The 19,655-nt window shown below is 34.5% G+C and overlaps 1 protein-coding gene across 5 annotated transcripts in view; it reads right to left on the bottom strand.

Annotated features, from left to right (window-relative positions):
* The window catches only part of RAP1GDS1 (Rap1 GTPase-GDP dissociation stimulator 1), a 168,402-nt gene that overhangs the window by 18,930 nt on the left and 129,817 nt on the right, over positions 1 to 19,655 (bottom strand). For 4 of the 5 annotated variants that reach the window (XM_059922450.1, XM_059922453.1, XM_059922452.1 and 1 more), the window contains 6 exons: positions 15,137 to 15,262; positions 5,821 to 5,964; positions 4,847 to 4,978; positions 3,533 to 3,667; positions 2,038 to 2,163; positions 1,129 to 1,268 (listed from right to left, as the gene is read on the bottom strand). In XM_059922450.1, the coding sequence (XP_059778433.1) occupies positions 1,129 to 1,268; positions 2,038 to 2,163; positions 3,533 to 3,667; positions 4,847 to 4,978; positions 5,821 to 5,964; positions 15,137 to 15,262 (803 nt within the window). The remainder of the gene's footprint in view (positions 1 to 1,128; positions 1,269 to 2,037; positions 2,164 to 3,532; positions 3,668 to 4,846; positions 4,979 to 5,820; positions 5,965 to 15,136; positions 15,263 to 19,655) is intronic. The other variant, XM_059922451.1, reaches the window with a different exon arrangement.

Genomic DNA, 19,655 nt, shown 5'->3' with positions numbered 1-19,655 from the left:
TGAATTCTGTCAATTCTGCCACTCATATCTTTCTCAAATCCTTCTTTTCCATACTCACTGCTTCTATTAGGTTGAACCATATGATATTTGTTTCTTTGTGTCAAAATGGTTGAATACCAGCAATTTCAAATTGCTTAACCCAAAACCTTAATTCAGGCCTTTATCATCTCACATGTATATTTTTGAAAAACTTTGTTTTCCTTGCCCTTAGTAAGCCCTAGAGTCATCTTTCTAATGAAAACCAAATAATGGCACCCTGCTGCTTAAAATCCTTTGGGAGCTTCCTAATTCTCTATAGAATAAATTCATATGCCTTAACCTGGCACGTAATTCATCTTGATCCCCTCTTCTCTTCCTCTCTGGTCACTGTCTTTACACACTGTGCTCCAGCAATACTGCTTTACTTGCAGTTTTCCTCTCAGACTATGTTGTTTTAGATCTCTGTGCTGTTGACACATTGTTGTCTTTGCTTGGAGGCCTTTCTATGCTTTGTCTTCCCACTCTCCTCCTGAGAGATTCCTAGTTAACATCTAAAACATGACCCCTTCTGTGATGCCCAGACAGTTGGTCTCTCTGTCTTCTAAGTTATATCTGAATTGGAGTATGTGGCTTTAATGCTGTTTTTATATCTGCCCTCCCACTGGACAGTTAATTCTTGAAAGTCATACTATATTTTATAATAGTTACACTGTAAGTACCAAAATGTTGACTGTTAAATGAACAAATGGGCCTGACAGAGCAGTTATGATGAAGAGGTAAAAGGACTACCACAGGAGTTCATTTTGCTATACTTTCTTGATACTTTCCATCTTGTCAACAATATACTTAGTCCTGTACTGGTGTCAGTGAAAATGGATGGGATTTTAGGCTGCTATAGGTGAGACAGGTAATAGGAAGGTCCAAGTTAACAGCTGCTTTTGCTCCAGGCAAAGATGCCAAGAGGTAGCATCTGATGGGGAGGAACCTTCCTGTGGCCAACCAGCTGGAATAGTTACTATGGTGAAGTCAATTATTTATATGAAGGAGATTTACACAAGTCAAGGAATACCTTTACTTTTAAGCTTTTTCTCTTGCCATCTTCTTTTAATCTGTTTCATAAATAAATGAACGGTTTCCTCTGGGACTTACTTTTGATTTACTGTGTCGTATGAGGGCAGAGAGCAGTCTGTTTGACTCCCCCATCACACCAGCGTGATCTTTGGCTTCACACCATTCCACCAAACGCTCCACTAATTTAACGTTCTTTCCCAGTTGTTCAGCAGCTTCTGCTATAGGAAAGAAGGCAAACCACAAAGGAATGAATCACTGATAGGCAATCAACTGAAATAATTGGTAAAGATGTAAGAGTGTGAAGGAAAATTACAGGTCTAAAAACAGAACACAACAATTTCATTAAAGCAAGAACTGCAAATATTCCGTATCTGATGGACTATTGAGGTTTTCTATTCAGTTGTGGACTTTTATACAAAAACAAAATAAACAACTTTATACTCTTTTGGTTCAGCCTGGAAGTCTGTTAGTACTCTGGAAAACTGTACCGAAGAATTTTTAGCAGTACTCTAAGGAATCAATATAGAGAAGGTTTAGAATTTAGAAATAAGTAAATAAATATAACTCATTCCAAGGATTGGTTTTCATTATTGTTTCTATAAACAGAAAAATGATCTCCCTGTTTGCAAAACAAATTTAAAAAATTTTTGACTGTCACTGTATTGAAACTTGATAATTTTACAAGGTAAAAAAGGGTATAGAAAATGCCAAAACATAAAAACCCCTCAAGAACCACTAATAAATCAACCTAAAATCAGATTATATGTACTAATAAAGAGAAATGCAATATAATTTCCATTTAAAGTCAATTATAACAATCATGGAAATTAATGAATGGGGTTCCAAAACCAATCTCTTTTTGCCTTTTATTTGCTACTTATCTTTATGATTACATAATTCTGAAAGCTAAAAACAGGTCCTTTTTCCACTAGAGGCACATTAAGACTATTATACCAAAAATGCACCTTGAGAAAGCATTTCTCTTACCTTGTGCATCTATTAACATTCTTAATGTTCCCAGAAGTTTGAACTGAACCGGGGGCATTTCAGATTTAAGAAATTTCAAAACTGCCTCTGTGACGCCAGCTGATAACATCTTTGCTTTATTTACAACTAGAGAGAGAGAGAAAAAAAAGACTTGTTAAAATGATGTAAGCATTTTTGATGATAATCATTCAATTCAATATACATTTTTTGAGTGTCTTATTATCTTAAGGCCCCATGTTATATTTTTCTACTTAAAAACAACATCGTTACTTTTCTGTTAATTTTAAGAATGGGATTGGGAATGGGAGGGCTACGGGATAAGTATCCTATTTGTCTACAGGAGCACAACATACAAAATCACACTTACTTCCTTTTAAAATCTAATCACAAACTAATAATTTGTAAAGGAAATCTGACAATGTTGCCTTCTTATTTATGAAAAGCACAATTCCTCAACCTTAATATTTCTTTTTACCTCTGTCCTTGACCCAACTGTGTTAATATAGATATTATAGACATTAACAAACAATACTAATCTGCTACATGAGCCAAATTGATTTTATATAGATTGCATTCTCATATAGTTATACTATTTTACCTAATCAGAAATTTACCTTTAGAAAGTAAAATAAAAGGATAGTTTCAACTATATCCTGTATTAGTTCCCATGATAATGTGATTTCAAAAGCCTTGTAATCCAAAAAGGCACATTAAGGCTATTTTAAAAAATTGTACGTCTGCTCATAGGGAAAAAAAATTCTTAAAAGTCATTCTTTAAGGGATTCTGTTAATTGATACCATTATCTTACCTCAGCTGAAGATGCTTAAAAAATCTTAACTATACAATATGATGAACATCTAGGAGTTCACAAAAAGTAATAGGATATTTGCATAATCTGAAAAAGGAAGGTTATGCTTGTATAGTCTCAGAAAACTTCTTTAACATATTATCTCCATTTATTAGTAAGAAAAATGTAAGCAATCTGAAGACTATTTTTCTTTTCTTGGTCAGGGCAGGTCCACAAATCACATAAATATCTTCCCAAAATGACAGATTTTATCTCTTACACAGTTGGCTCCCATTCTTTTTTTTTTTTAAATTAATTTTTATTGGAGTATGGTTGATTTACAATGTTGTGTTAGTTTCTGCTTACAGAAAAGTGAATCAGTTGTACATATACGTATATCCACTCTCTTTTAGATTCTTTTCCCGTAGAGGTCAGTACAGAATATTGAGTAGAGTTCCCTGTGCTGTATAGTAGGCACTATTGCTTTTTGAGCTATTGACCTTGACTTTGATGTTGTTTCAGAGCAGTTTCTATGATTGAAACCACGAATTTCATTTAAATAATAGGTTAAAATATTGGACTGCACTGAGAACGAGATAAAAGCATTTGAGCTAATAAAAAGGCTACTGATACAACTGTCTCAAAGCACCCCATCTCATAGATGACTTTTAGAATAAATCTCATTGGCTCCCGTTCTTAAGTCTTACCTGGAATGGCTAGGTTTCGGAGGGCACTTAGTGCCGCGTGCTGCACAGTTACGTTTCCATCTTCTACATGTCTGTCCAGTAAATCCATAAGTTTTTCTACAATTCCATTGTCTACCATATGGATACAATTTCCATCTAAATAACAACAAAAAACATTTTTTTTCCCTCTTTACAAATATCTATAAATATTTTGTAAAACTGATGCCTGCCCATTATCTACATTAGGGAAAATGGAGCTATAGGAAAATAAAATGAATTCCATCTCCTTCTCACATCAGATTTACAGATTTTTTGGTTTGTTTACTGAGTGAGAAGTCTGATTATAAGATTCTTAAAATAGATAAAATTTTAAAAACTGGCCAAAAAATCTCTAGCTGAGTTCCTGATAATATATCAGAAGATGAGTAAGTAGAAACCACATGCTTAAAATGTCCTCCAATAGTTTCCATTTATAGTGAAGTATGCCAGCGTTCTGCGAATGTTACAGTGACAGTACTCTACATTTTGTCATCATGGCTGATATTTAAATTATTTTTTAAAGACAGAATTTCTGAAACATTTATAAAGCAGAGAGAATATTATAATGAACTACTATTTACCCCCCATTTAGCTTCAATAATTATCAATATTTTGCCAGTCTTAATTTCATCATTAAGGAGTTAATGATGGTCCCCAAAAGAAGGAAGGAAAAATGGAATAAGTCATCTATTATAACATGCTATAAAAACAGTTAATACTCAAATAAAATCAAATTAAAAACAAAAATAACTCATATTTCCTAGACACAGTATAAGTTTCTAGAGGGAATAGCAAAAGTGTCAGACTTCAGAAATATACATGGAGGTCTGGTGCCTCTGAAATACTATTTAAGTAAATATTCTATCCTAAACCAGAGGACTACCCATGCTTAAGTTTTATAGGCGTTAAGAGTATAAATGAGGCACAATAATGAATACTCAGATTATTAAATCCAAAATAAAATCACCAGGCAAAAGAGTATATCCTCCCAGATCAGATGTTTATTAGAATGGGACTCAAGTTTATTCATCTCTGAAGTACAGAGTACTCAAAAGAAAGACTTCATAATCACTGTTCATGACCTTTAAACTATTAGAACTTAGTTGAGTTGCATAAAATATGTAATTTGTTGGGAAAGTCAATATTAGTATTTCAGATTTCTGAAAAATTAAGGTAGTATTACACACAGATACTGCACACGCTTCTGAACTGTTTTAGGTTTAGTACACGTTATGGCAAAGCAAAATTTAAAAATACAGAAGGTTTGATTTAATAAGGATGAACTCATATGCTTACCATTTCTGGCAAAATTTGCAATTGCCAATGCTCCAGCAAGCTGTAGCTGGTGGTTATTTGATGGAATCCAAGACAGTACCCTTTGAAACACATTACCTTTTCCTCCTTCAAATAATTTCTGCATGGATTCATCTAGAGGTAAATGCAACAGATAAGAGGTAAATACTTAGAAGTACCATATTCTTAACTGAATACCCAATTGGGAAATCACATATTGATACTTTACAATCTATAATTCACAAAGGGAAAAGTAATGACTCTTTTTAAAATAAATTTATAAATTTTTTTATTTATTTATTTTTGGCTGCGTTGGGTCTTTGTTGCTGCACGCGGGCTTTCTCTAGTTGTGGCGAGTGGGGGCTACTCTTTGTTGCGGTGTGCGGGCTTCTCATTGCGGTGGCTTCTCTTGCTGTGGAGCACGGGCTCTAGGTGCGTGGGCTTCAGTAGTTGTGGCACGTGGGCTCAGTAGTTGTGGCTTGCAGGCTCCAGAGCGCAGGCTCAGTAGTTGTGGCTCATGGGCTTAGTTGCTCCATGGCATGTGGGATCTTCCCGGACCAGGGATCGAACCCGTGTCCCCTGCACTGGCAGGCGGATACTTAACCAGTACACCACCAGGGAAGTCCCAGTAATGACTCTTTTTCTAATAACCTTTTAGCAGAGACTAGACAAAAGGGCTTAGAATTTTTCTAGTCTAAGTCCCAAGGAGCCATCTCGCTTTTAGTCCTTTGGTGCCACAGCTGTCTCTTCTATATGACAGCTCTTTAAATACTGGAAGATAGTAAAGGCTCCTCTTTTCCAGGTTCATTATCTCTAGTTCTCTTCATGATGTATTTAAGGTTTCAAAATCATCACATCAACAGGATTAAATGTGACAGAAAAATGAGAAAATGCCTAATATAGTATTTATAAAAGAGACGATAAATTTTTAAATATCTGACAGTCATATTCTTTCGTTGGCATAAATTACAACTCACCTCCAAGAAGTAATAAAACCATTAGATCTGAAGCGGTTTTGAGCTCAGCAATATCCTCCTCTTTGTCACTATCCACTTTCTGCTGAACAATCTCTAGTAGACATTCTACCAGGCCTGCTTCAACCAGCTGCAGCTTAATAGCATCTAAAGAATAATGTGAACAAAATAACCAAAACTTGAGATGAAACAGGAATTCTGGTATAAGCAATTTAATGTGAAGAATTATAAAAAACCAAAAAAGTGCATGATTTAGATAACACACCTCTGAAGATCTGAGTTTCAAAAGGGAGTATCTGACAGTGCAGCTTAAATACACAAAAGCTTTATTTCATTTTCTATTTGATATGATGTCACTTTTCACAATGTCTGGCAGCAACTAAACAAATTGATTCTCAGCTCTGAAGTAATATCATTCTACTATTATTCTAGATATTATGCTCACATTTAAAAGGCAGTACTATAAAATATTGCACACTGTTTAAAATAAAACACACATAACTATTAGATAAAGTTAAAACACATTCACTAATGGAGTTTGAATACAAAGGTATTAAAAAGAGGTATTAGTAAATTTCAAAGTATATCACAAGTATGTACATTTGGATTCATATTTGTACAGATGTTATTTTTCTAGGGCAGTTAATTAATTTGTAACTTTCTGAACTTGAAAAGTCATGTTTTTAAAAAGGGCTTCAGGTTTTCATTAATTTGAAGCTTTCTTGGGTGATGGGTACATGGTGGTTCATTATACTACAATCTCTCTACATCTGAATAGGTGTTTTTTAAAAAATTAGTTAATTAATTAATTTATCTTTGGCTGCGTTGGGTCTTCCTTGCTGCGTGCAGGCTTTCTCTAGTTGTGCTGAGCGGGGGCCACTCTTCGTTGTGGTGTGTGGGCTTCTCATTGCGGTGGCTTCTCTTGCTGTGGAGCATGGGTTCTAGGCACGTGGGCTTCAGTAGTTGTGGCACGTGGGCTCAGTAGTTGTGGCTCGTGGGCTCTAGAGTGCAGGCTCAGTAGTTGTGGCGCACGGGCTTAGATGCTCCACAGCATGTGGGATCTTCCTGGACCAGGGCTCGAACCCGTGTCCCCTGCATTGGCAGGCAGATTCTTAACCACTGCACCACCAGGGAAGCCCCTCAATAGGTTTTTAAATTTTCACAATAAAAGTTGAAAGAAACAAATAACTTTCAAGTTTTCTGATGGATAACTAACAAACTAAGGAATTTTAGAGACAGAATTTACATACCAATTATATTTTAAAAAATTATCTTCACAGCAAACTCTGTGCACCTATCAAATTGATATTGTTTGTACCACTAATATCTTAAATATTCTTTCATTATAGAACTTACTTCATTGAAGATTTTATATTTGCATCCATATCTGTCTCCCCCAATATACCTCATTCATCTTTGTGTTTTAACCTAAATTGGCCTACTTAAATATTTTGGGTATATTTGATACTGCTTAAGATAAATGCTGATCAACTGACCTCAGAAATACATTTGCTACACATAAATTTTTTAATTTAAATTTTATTTTCTAGTTGGATTTTATTTTAGTCTTCAGTTTCCCTAAGCTGTATATGCACATATCTACAGCAATGGCAGTTCAAGCTTTTTATTTGGAAGAAACAAAGACTGTTTTCATACTTAAGAATTTTTCTTTCAGACAATTTTAATGTGCAAAAATTTGGCTTTTTACTATCACTAGGATCGCTGATATTCTTTAGCATATTATTTCAGAATACACAGAATATTCAACCTGTAATATTCTTTTAAAAGGTATACTTGCACTGTGCCATGCTGAAAGTAGGGCGTTTCCTTGGTTACAGAATGACAGAAGTAGAAATGTGTGGCGACTAGAATTGAAAGCCACAGTGAAAAAGCCTTAAAAATACAAAAAAACTTGAATTATACAAATCCCAGTTTAAATGTTGGAATCATTCTCCTTTGCATACAAGGAAAACCAAGGATGATATGCTAAGGCTAGTCCAGAAACAAGTTTTCAAAAGTATCATTCAATCCACCGCACAGTTATAAAACACAAGTGAAGATAGTGGAGGACAAAACAAATAAGAGATAAAAACTCTGTTATTCTGAAATATTGCAAGGAAGGGTACAGGTCATTCTCTGGCATAAAGTTGACTGAAGGTCACAATGAAAATTTCCTATTTGGCCAAACCACCAAATGAGAGGAAAAATAAATTTCTTCCTAAAGAACAAGATCTAAGGCATTCAGAAGATTTAAAATGTGTCAGGATTAAAGTTTACAGATCTTTCCTCTCACAGTTTAACTGTAATCACATATATATGTGGGAGGCTTAAATTGCCTTATTAAAAAGGATTAATGAGGCATTCTACCAAAGCAGACAGCCCAGCACACATTGATCAATACCATTCTGCCCAAGGACATCTATCTTTATCACCACCGTTTGCATATATACGTACATATATGTACATACATGTATCATACATATGTACATGTATATCTGTACGTGAATTTGTATAAACGTGTATTTGAAAATCTTTTCTAAGTGGTGAAAAAACTTCCACAAATGCAGCAGAGTGCTTAAAATATACGTTACTCTTAATCAATTATTATTACTAAGTAAATAACTGTGTAACTATCACCTAGATCAAGAAATTCATTGCCAACAACCCTGGAAGCCCCTCTGTGCTTTACTTTTTCCTATCACATATCCCTCCCTTTCAAATCACCACCCTTTTTAAGGTAATCACATCCATACTTTTATAGTTTCACCAAATAATCATTCCTAAAAACTATAGTTAATTTTAGCTTTTTTGTAACTTCATATAAATGGAATCTTAAAATATGTATTTTTCAGTGTTGGCTTTTTCCTTTTAATATGTTTATAAGATTCATCTACACTGTTGGTTACAGCTGTCTTCATTCTTTCATAACTGTGTATTTTTCCATAATATGGATATACCATAATTTATTTATTCTACTGTTAATGGATATGAGTTGTTTCCAATTATTCATTATTATAAATAATGCTGTTATGAACATTCTTGTAATGGCTCCTGGTGCACATGTACCCATTTCTGGGTATACATCTAACAGCGGAATTGTTGGCTCACAGGGAAGGCATATCTCCAATTCAGTAGATACTGTCTTCCAAATTGTACCAATTTACACTCCCATCAGCACTTAATGAGTTTCCACTGTTCCACACCTTCATCGACACTTGGTATTATCACTTTCCGGGGAGTATACAGTGGTATTTTATTGTCGTTTTATTTTGCAGTCCCTGATTTTTAATGAGTTGAGCATATTTTCATGTGTTTATTAGCCACTTGGATTTATCTTTTGCCTTCTTAAATCGTTTGCACACTTTCCCACTGGGTTTTCTACATTTTTCTTAATGATTTGAGGGAGTTTTTCTATATATTGTACACATCAGCCCTCTGCTGGTTACATGTGTTGTAAATAAATTCTCATCTACTGTCATGCTTTTCACTCTTAATGGTGTCCTTTGAGGAATAAAAGTTTTTACTTTTAAAATAACAAAATTTATCAGTTTTTCCTTTATAGTTACAGCTTTTTGTGACTTAAGAAAACTTTCTGTGCTCCAAAGCTGTGATGATATTCTCCTATCTCATATTTTAAGATAAACTTTCTTGTTTTAACTTTTACATTCAGGTCAATAATCTATCTGAAATGAAATTTAAAAAACAGTATTGGGACTTCCCTGGTGGTGCAGTGGTTAAGAATCTGCATGCCAATGCAGGAGACACGGGTTCAATCCCTGGTCCGGGAGGATCCCACATGCCGCTGAGCAACTAAGCCCATGTGCCACAACTACTGAGCCTGCACTCTAGAGCCCACGAGCCACAACTACTGAGCCTGCACACCTAGAGTCCATGCTCCACAACAGGAGAAGCCACCACAATGAGAAGCCTGCACACTGCAATGAAGAGTAACCCCCACTCGTTACAACTAGAGAAAACCCACGCGCAGCAACGAAGACCCAACACAGCCAAAAATAAATAAAAATTTTAAAAGATTTAAAAAGTAAAAATAGTATGAAGTGGGATTGTATGCGTGTCTCCAACTGTATTTTTTTCCATTCCCAGCGCTGTTTATTAAAAAGATTGTCCTTTCCATATAGTTTTGCAGTGACACCTTTTTTTCTTAGTTAAATAAATACCTACTAATGCATCCATTTGTTTGCGGGTTATCCTGTTCCACTGGTCTTCCTGTCCATCTTTGAACCAATACCACATTGTCTTTTAAATACTACGGTTTCATCAGAATGAAGTTTTATTATTGTTATGCAATAAAATCAGTTCGGCTACCTTAGTCTCTTTCACAGTATCTTGGCTATTCTTGGTCTTTGGGATTTTGATGAGAACGCCATAAGTCTTCAGATCAGTATGGTGAGCTATAAGATCATCACAAAATTGAGGTTTCCAATCTATGAAAGTGATATAGCTTTGCACTTATTTAGATTTTAATTTCTCTTGATGACTTTCTACAGTTTTCTGCCAGAGATCTTACACATCTTTTATTTATTTATTTATTTTCAAATTTCATTTGATGGTATTTCCAAGATGACATTAAAAAGTAACAGTTCTAACCATTTATTGCTTAAACAGTAAAAGTTTTTTAAAAAGAGTAACACCAAAATTGTATCTGTTAAAAGACTGTCATTGTCTCCTACAGTCCCACCCTCTTCTTGAAACTGCAACACAACCTCTAGATTTCACAAGAAGAGAAATCCAAAATGTGGTATCTCCATAAAGCAATGGCACACAGATCTATGGCTTCAATAGTTTCTTTGTCTGGGTCAGTACTGGTTTCTGCAGAATTGGAATGCTGTCTGGGATAATGACTGTGGGTCATCTCTCCATCTGTAAGTTCAATCAAATGAAACACTTGCTTTTCGAACAACTAGCAAAGAAGAAATGAACAATGAAATCCAGTATTTGCTGGATACGAGGGTTGCTGACAACTAAGGATAAATAAAATAAATAATTAAAGTGAAGTAGGCTTATATAACATAATGTTATGCATACCTGCGTCACTCTTAAAACATACTGTTGAGCAACAAAAGTTAAGAATACAAGGAAACTTACAGAAAAATGTCACTTGTGTAAATTATAAACAGATACATTCATGAAACGATATCATACAATTTCACATAAGCATACACAAACGCATCTATTGCATGCATTCAAGTCGAATCGTCTGGTAAATGGTGTGCCTGAGGAAGACAGTGGTGGGGAAGGGCTAAGGAAGAAGGCTAAAAGGAGAGAGACCTTGTTTAGATTACACGTCTTTTATTAATCCATTTTTAAATATTCCTTTTTTTTTTGGCCACGCCGCACTGCTTGCAGGATCTTAGTTCCCTAAGGGTCAAACCCAGGTCCCTGGCAGTGGAAGCTCGGAGTTCTAAACACTGGACTGCCAGGGAATTCCCTTAAATATTTCATTTTTTATACTATAGTAAACAGTGTATTTTTAAAAATGTATTTTCTGTTTTTGCTGGTATGTAAAAATACAATGCTTTGGGTTTTTAGATGTTTTTCTTTGTTTTGCCTGGCCACCCAACCAAATTCTAATTTAAAAAATTAATCTATATTCTTTTGTATTTTTGATATACATAATCATATCTATGAATAATGATAGTTTTATTTATTTCTTTCCTATATCTTTTCTTTCTTTCTTTTTTACTCTACAGCACTGGATAGTTCCTACAATACAATAAGAAATAAAAATGGGGATGACCTTTCTTATTCCCAATCTTAAAAGGAAATGTTTTTTGTTATACCACTCAGTATGATGCTATCTATAGGCTTCTGGTTATATATTCTTTTCACTCTCTTCTAGTGATGGTTTGCAAAGAGTTTTTAAAAATCATGGAAGGATGGTTAATCTTATAAAATGTTTTTTCTGAATGACAAGATCATATGTTTTTCCCCTTTATTAAGTTTTAATGTGATGAATTATATTGATTGCATTTGGAATACTAAACTACTTTATATTTCCAGAATAAATCCAATTTGGTATGATGATTAATTTTTAAATATATTATTGGATTTTGTTTGCTAAAAGTTTATGGGAATTTTGGATCTATGTTCATGGTGAGACTGGCCTTTAATTTTTATTCTTGTATTGTCTTTGTTGGTATTTTATTAGCTTCACAAAATTTATTGGTGAGTATATCTGCTTTTCCTATTCTGGAAAAAATTTAAGATAAGATTACTCAGCTTTTCTATTCTAGATCACCCATACTTGAAAATGTATTGGCATCAAATTTTCATAACATTCTCTGAATATCTGTAAGATCTGTAGTGAGATCTCTGTTTTCTTGATTTTGGTTATTTGTGCTTTCTCTCTCTTTTTTTCCTGATTAATCCTACTAGGGATTTACCAGTTTTATGATGTCTTTTCAGACTCAACATTGACAAGTATATGCTTATATTGTATTACATATATTCTATTTTATTAATTTCGGTTCCTGTATTTCCTTCCTTCTATTGCAATTTCTTTGGGTTTCATTTATGTTTTCCCTCTCTCAATTCCTGAGATTAATACTGAGCTCACTAATGTTAGCTTTTTACCTTTTCTATTATATTCATTTAAAGTGAAAAAAAAAAATCCCTCTAAGGATGGCTTTACCTGCAACACACAAGATTTGAGATAGTGTTCTCATTTTCATTATTAGAAAAAAGTTCTAATTTTCTTCATGATTCTTCTTCGACCTCCGAGGTATCTGAAGTGTATTTCTTAATATCTAAACAAATGGGGATTTCCTAGTTATCTTTTTATTATTAGTTACTATTGTAATTCACTTAGATCAGAGAACATACTCTAAAATTGCAATCCTTTGATACTTTTTCCATAAGTATACATGTTTTAAATGTTTCATATGTACTTGAAAAGAAAGGGCTCTGAAGCAGGGTGCAGTGTTCCAAAATATGTCCATTAAATCAATTTTCTTAATCATGTTGCCCACATTTTCTATATTCCTATTTTTTAATCTGTTTGTTCTATAATGCTTTTGTGGGTATTTAGGGTGCCTCATAGTTCTGAATATTTTTATTTCATATCTTTTGAGATAATGTACATTTTTATAGCTTCCAAGAATTGGACCTTTTATCATGATAAAGTCACCTTCTTTATCTCTACCAAGTCTTTTAATATTAAAGTCTATTTTATCTGATATTAATATGACTACCTCAGCCTTTTTTAGGTTTGAATAGTATATTTTTTTCAATCTTTTTAATCTCAATCTTTTAAATCTCCTCATACTTAAGAAGCATTGCTTGTTTAAAAAAAAGCTGGTTTTTTAAAATTCAGTTAATGATTGGTCTTTTAACTAAAGCATTCGGGCCACATACATTTAATGTAATTAATGAAATACTGTGTCATAAATCTAGCATATTTTTTCTGCCCTGTTTTTACCCCGTTCCATTTTCCCTTTTCTCTCTGCTCTTCTGTTAATTAGGATTGATGGGGTATTAAAACAAAAAAAAATCTTTCCATAAATCCTTCCATTTGTTTTGGTAGTTACAGACTGGTTTTAAGAATTATTTTAGTTCACCTTAAAATTTGAAATCATTTATTCACCAGAATCTAATAGTACTTTCTTCCATGTAGTACAAGGGTCTTGGGACTCTTTAACTACTTTTACCCCCCTCCAGATTTATACACTCATTCTGTGGTGTATTTTAGATTATACACATATACATTTTAAACTTCACAGTGAATTATTTTTATTATTTTATATAGTCAACTTTCATGAGTTTACATACATATTTACTGGGTTCTTTTGCTTCCTTCTCCTCCCTTGCACCTATAACCTTCCTTCTGGAGTCAGTTTCCTTTTTTTTTTTGGAATCATTTTCCTTTTTTCTAACAAACATCCTTTATAATTTCCTTTAGTAAGGGTATATTGGTGGTGAACTTTCACAGTTTCTAACCTGAAAATATCTTCATTTTGCTTTCAGTTTTGATGGGTATTTTCATTGGGTTTAGAATTTTAGATTGAATTTATTTTCTTTCGGCACACAGAAGATGTTTGTCATCTGGCTTTCATTGCTACTGTCGAGAAGTTAGCTGTCAAACTTTTGCCCCTTTTAAAGTAATCTATTTTCTTCCTGGCTACTTTTTAAATTTTTGTCATTTTTTTTTTTTTTTTGCAATTTCAATATGATGTATCAAAATGTGTATTTCTTTTTATCATGTTTTAAATTCATTGGGCTTCTTGAATCTTTGATATCTTTCATAATTTCTGGTAAGGGTTTGATTTGATTTCTGGTAAGGGTTCTGGTAAGGGTTTGAACTTTGATTTCTGGTAAGGGTTCTGACAAAATTTCTTCAAACTTCTGCCCTCCCATCTGCCCTCCTTCTGGGACTCCAAAAAATGTATATGAGACCCTCTCACTTTATACTCTGTACCTCTTATTCTCTCTTATGTATATTGGTTCTTTTATTTCTCTGTATTTCATTCTGGATTTTCTTCCAATCTATCTTCCAGTTCACTGGTCCTCTAATTCAACTATATTTAATCTGCTGTTAAACTCATCTATTAGGTTCTTAATTTTGGTTGTATTTTTCAATTCAGGAATTTCCAATTGCTTCTTTTTCAAATCTGCTATTCATTCCACTTTTTATAGTTTCTAGTTTCCTTCCAAAATTTTTAAGCTTGCTTTTAACTCTCTGAACATAATAAGCATACCTGTTTTGAGTCAATGTCTAATAATTCCAGTATCTGGAGATTTGCTGTTGTTGCCTGTTCTTTGTGCTGATTCTTGCTTAAAATGTCTTGTCTCCTCATGTGTCTGGTCCTCTTTGATTGTGTGCTAGACACTGTATTTGAAAAATTATTTATATGGGATTGTTTGCTTACTCTGGTTCCCTCTTATTCCTAGAGTGTATCCCTTAAGATTTTTTGCTCAAAGACAGGAATAGTTTACCAGTGTTCACACTGTTGGTAGGCCTGGTACTCCAACTTTTATGACCTTTTTGCCCTGCAAGGGTACATAAGTGGAGCTCAGCCTACCGGCTGCCTTTTCCAGATTGGCATAAGAATGTGTAAGATACAGAACCATCTTTGCCAAGATTATAAAATCAAAGAAACTTGGAAAGTAGCTTTGGCCAATGTAGATATAGTTATGCAGTAGATAATGTAGCTGAAGTTAGAGATACCCCAAATAAAACTTATCACATCATTAATAAAAAAAAAAAGAATTTTGAGTTAAATAGCTGGCAATTAAATAATATTAGAAAAAAATGGAAAAAGCCTACATGATCAAAAATCAAGAGATGCATTTATTTTCTCACCGTTTTCTGCCAATGGAGCAAGAACCTCAAACACCATTTCCCTCTTATCATGGTCTATTTGTTTCTTGAAGAGTTTTACCAGCTCTTCAGCAATGTTTGTACTGGCAAACTGTTCTTTACTTGACTCTGCAAAAAACAAGAGGAAAATTTAGAGTAAGCAAACAAAATTAAGCCCAGAAATTGTTTTCTATTACCTTCAATATTTGGTCATTTTTTACCATTACTGATAAGTACAAACACTCTTCAAATACAGGAACAATCAAAACCACTTTTTAAAATGCCCCTGAAGAGGAAAAACAGCTAAGTCTTTAAAGAAAATGTTCTGGCCCAATTTTATTCAAGGCTATAAAATAAATGTTCACTAGCATTACATATAGGTAATCATAGCAACAGTAAAATTACTATTATAAATTCATAGTTTCAAGGGTTTTAGTCAAAGAAGAAAAATTACTCATAACAGACTGCATTTTACATGGCTGAATTAAAGGTGACTTGTCTTTACACCAATACAGTGGTATACTTTTGCATTCTTCCTGACATGCCTTTCTAATTTATTTATTTTTTAAATTTATTTTATTTTTGGCTGCGTTGGGTCTTCGTTGCTGCGTGTGGCTTTCTCTAGTTGCGGCGAGCGGGGGCTACTCTTCGTTACGGTGCGTGGGCTTCTCATTGTGGTGTCTTCTCTTGTTGTGCAGCACGGGCTCTAGGCACACAGGCTTCAGTAGCTGTGGCACATGGGCTCGGTAGTTGCGGCGCACAGGCTCTAGAGCGCAGGCTCAGTAGTTGTGGTGCACAGGCTTAGTTGCTCCGCGGCATGTGGGATCTTCCCGGACCAGGGCTTGAACCTGTGTCCCCTGCATTGGCAGTTGGATTCTTAACCACTGCGCCACCAGGGAAGCCCCTGACATGTCTTTCTATTAAAGGCCAATTCCTCATTCCTTCTTGCCTCTTCACCGTCTCCAGCCTCTCACTCTAGAGCCTCATCATCACCATTTAAATGTGCTTTAATATTTCTCACAGAAAAATAGCAATATTAAAAATAAACACCTTCCCTTTACACCACTTTTATTCACTACCATCCAATCTGTTCACTTCCACAAACAAGTTTCTTGACAGCATTGTCTACATATACTGTCTTTACTTTCTCAACTCACATGCATTCCTAAACCCACCTCAAACTAGTTTTGGCCCACCTCTACATTCTGCAGTCTCCTTTGCTTGTGCCTCCTTCTCCACCAGACCTCTATAAATTCTATTATGGTTCCTTGCGACTTGATCCTTTGCCTTCTCACCTTTTTGAGGCTTACTCTCACCCTAGGCAATCTAACCTCTTCCATAGCATAAAATAGCATCTATATGTTGATGCTTATATAATCATATCTCTAGCCCTCTTTTGGACTCCAGGCTATTTATTTAACTGGCCATTTGACGTCTCCATTTGAATATCTCTCTAGCATCCAAACTCCATGTCTAAAGCGGACTTTTGATACTCCCCTGAAATCTGTTCTTCCTCCAGACTTCCATAATTTAGTGAAGGAACATGCCACCTACCCATCTGCCATGCAGGCAGAAACCTGGGGGTCACTGCTCACTTGTTCTCACTCAACTGAACATCCAAAGAATAACCAAGGTCTATCAGTCTACCTCCAAAATACAACCAGAATCCATTCCATTTCTCTCCAAGTCTCTTCTCAGTTTCTTTCACTGCATCAGATATCCTATCAATTTATCTAGAAGTTTCTTTCAGAGAATTCTGACCAAATCCAACCTAGATTGGTTGCTCTCCATGTTTGTGGGGCACAGCTGACATCCTGGAATTTCTTTTTCATTACCTTGATGGATGCTTTCTTCTCCCTCCTGTATCAGATACTCTATTATCTATGTCCTTTCACCTTCACATTTTTAGTTTTGGTGGAGGCATCCTCCAGCAGCTTCCTGAGAAAGCTACTATGTACTGTGTATAGGAGATAAATATTTTGAAATTTTGACTGTCTGAAAATGCTCTTTCCCACCTAGAGTCTATGCCTGTCATTTAAATTAGTTCCTTACCCCATTCAATTACTTTCTCATACTAGCAATTATCATAATTTAAAATAATATGCTTATTTATTTGTAAACTCATTTAAAAAATAAATTTCCATCTCACCCACTAAACTATAAGCTCCTTGAGGGCACGGACGGTGTATAGTATTTTAACTACCATAAATACAGTGTACAGTATAGTGCCCAGTAGAGAGCAGGTGTTCAAAAGAAATTTATTGATTGCATGAATGTGTGACTGAAAGAACAAGTAAATGAATGTAAGAACGATATTCTGCTCTCTAGTCTCTGGTAAATCTCTGCCAATATCAAATAAAAAATATTACAAATTCAACTTTAAAAGAAAATGGAGAAACATAAATTTTTATATGGCTTAATACAGTTTTGAGTCACTGCACTGTTGCACTGCTTTTGGCACATGTACCAGATCTATGCCAAAATGATGAGAATCCACTCCAAGACTTGTAAGGAGGATTCTTTAGTGCCACAAAAAAAGGAGTATGGGTGAAGCGTCTTTTCTAATAAGCTACCTAAACCCTCAGAAATCATAGTTTACAAACGTCAGCCCACCTTACCCTAAAAGGAGGTTAGTTTGATTTAACTCCTTAACGCTGCTGGTTACTCCTCTGTTTCAGACAATTCTTCAAATAAAATGAAACATAAAATCACAGGTGAAGTAGATAGACATCATTTATCTAGTTAAATGCTATTACTCTTTTCAAAAAATAACAGTTCTAGCACTCTTTTTTCCAATCCATATTTTATTCTTCCACTTATTAAACTGAAACCAAATCACTGCTGCTAAGTAATTCAGGTCATTTGCCAGCACAAGGAAACAATGCACTATGATTAACATAGGAATTAACGAAAAAAACCTGTACTTATCCTGCAGGTGGATACAGAGAAAAGATAGTGTGAATTATGATTTGGACATTATATTTGAACTAAATGCCATGGATCCTTAACAGACCTTTAGCAAGAAGGCTTATTTCCTAAGGGTTTATTTTTTTTTATCAAAATTATGTATGAGTTTAAAGAGTTAGTACTTACACTACCGGCAGAATCGAGTCTCCCTTGTCCATTTCTTCTTCAGAAATAAGCACATAAAGCTCTTTTAGCTAATTCCCTGGTATTTACCTCCAAATCTTTAAATAACGTATTTATATTAAGTTTTGATTGACTTCCCACTATGAAAGATGAAGCACTAGCTTTCTTTTCTTCTTGTCTCCACAATACCCTCCATCTTCTCAATGTAATTATACTGTAATTTTGGTTATTTCAATAATTGGTGTTTCAATGATACACTATTTCATTTGCCCTGGAATTACTTTTATTTCCCAGGAATTTTTTTTTTCTCATTTACTTAGTTTTCAATGTACTTACATTAGTTCAACTCCAAACTCTCCATCAGTTGTCTAGTTTTCTCTTAATAAGCTCGTTCACTTTAGATGTTCAATCAATTTCATCTCGTAAAGAATTTCCCCAATCTGGACTGGTTGCTCTTTGAAAATAGGCCATCTGGGGCTCTCATGTCACCATACTACTAGGAACTCCTATTTTCCTGTTGGATCTCGTTTCCTGATTCCTATGTAGTCTTATTATTTATATCCCTTGTTTTGGTGGGATCCATCTTCCAGTGGCTTCCAGGAAAGATGTAGGATACCAATTTTGAGACATTCATGTTTGACAATGTCCTTATTGTAACCTCAGACTTGACTGATGGTTTGCATATAGAATTCTATATTGGAAATAATTTTTCCTCAAATTTTTGAAGGCAATATTCCATTTTCTTCTGGTTACCAGTGTTGTTTTGATACATCTGATGTCTACTGATTCACAATCTTTTTAATGTAACTTTTTCCCCTCTCTCTGGAAGTCTGTAAAGTATTCTCTTTGTCTCCATTATTCTAAAACTTCATATTGATGTGCCATGGTCTGGGGGCCTAATTTTCATCTGCTAGGCTAGGCATTTGACAGATTCTTCTAATCTGGAGAAATATATACTTTAGTTTTGTGGTACTTGAGTTATTTGGCCATTTCCTCCTATTTAACTCTTTCTAGAACTCTTCGTCTGATCCTCTATCTGTATTTTCGCTTCTACTTTCCATATCCTTGTTTTTTGCTTTATATCTATAAATATTTCTCCATACATTTTATTGCCTTTCATTTTAGCTATTGTTTTTAATGTTCTAGCTTTTTCATTTGTTCCTTTTCTTTAAAAATAGCATCCTGTTAGTTTCGTGATTACAGCATTTTTCTCATTTATCTGAGCATGTTCGAGTTTCCCCTACCCCCATCCTGCAGAGTTTCTATTTCCTCCAAGTTACCTTTTTTTGTTTATTTATCTTCCATTTAGAGGCTGTCCTCACCTCTCTAGCTGTCTGCAACTGATTAACTGGGCTCTAAAAACTGATTAGGATCTGTGAGTAGGAGTGGCCTTGTTTTATTTATTTATTTTATTTTTTATACAGCAGGTTCT

This window comes from Balaenoptera ricei, chromosome 5 (genome assembly GCF_028023285.1).
Source record: "Balaenoptera ricei isolate mBalRic1 chromosome 5, mBalRic1.hap2, whole genome shotgun sequence".
In the NCBI taxonomy this organism is placed as follows: Eukaryota; Metazoa; Chordata; class Mammalia; order Artiodactyla; family Balaenopteridae; genus Balaenoptera; species Balaenoptera ricei.
Note: the sequence above shows the minus strand (reverse complement) of the source record. Positions and strands in the feature narration are given on the sequence as shown.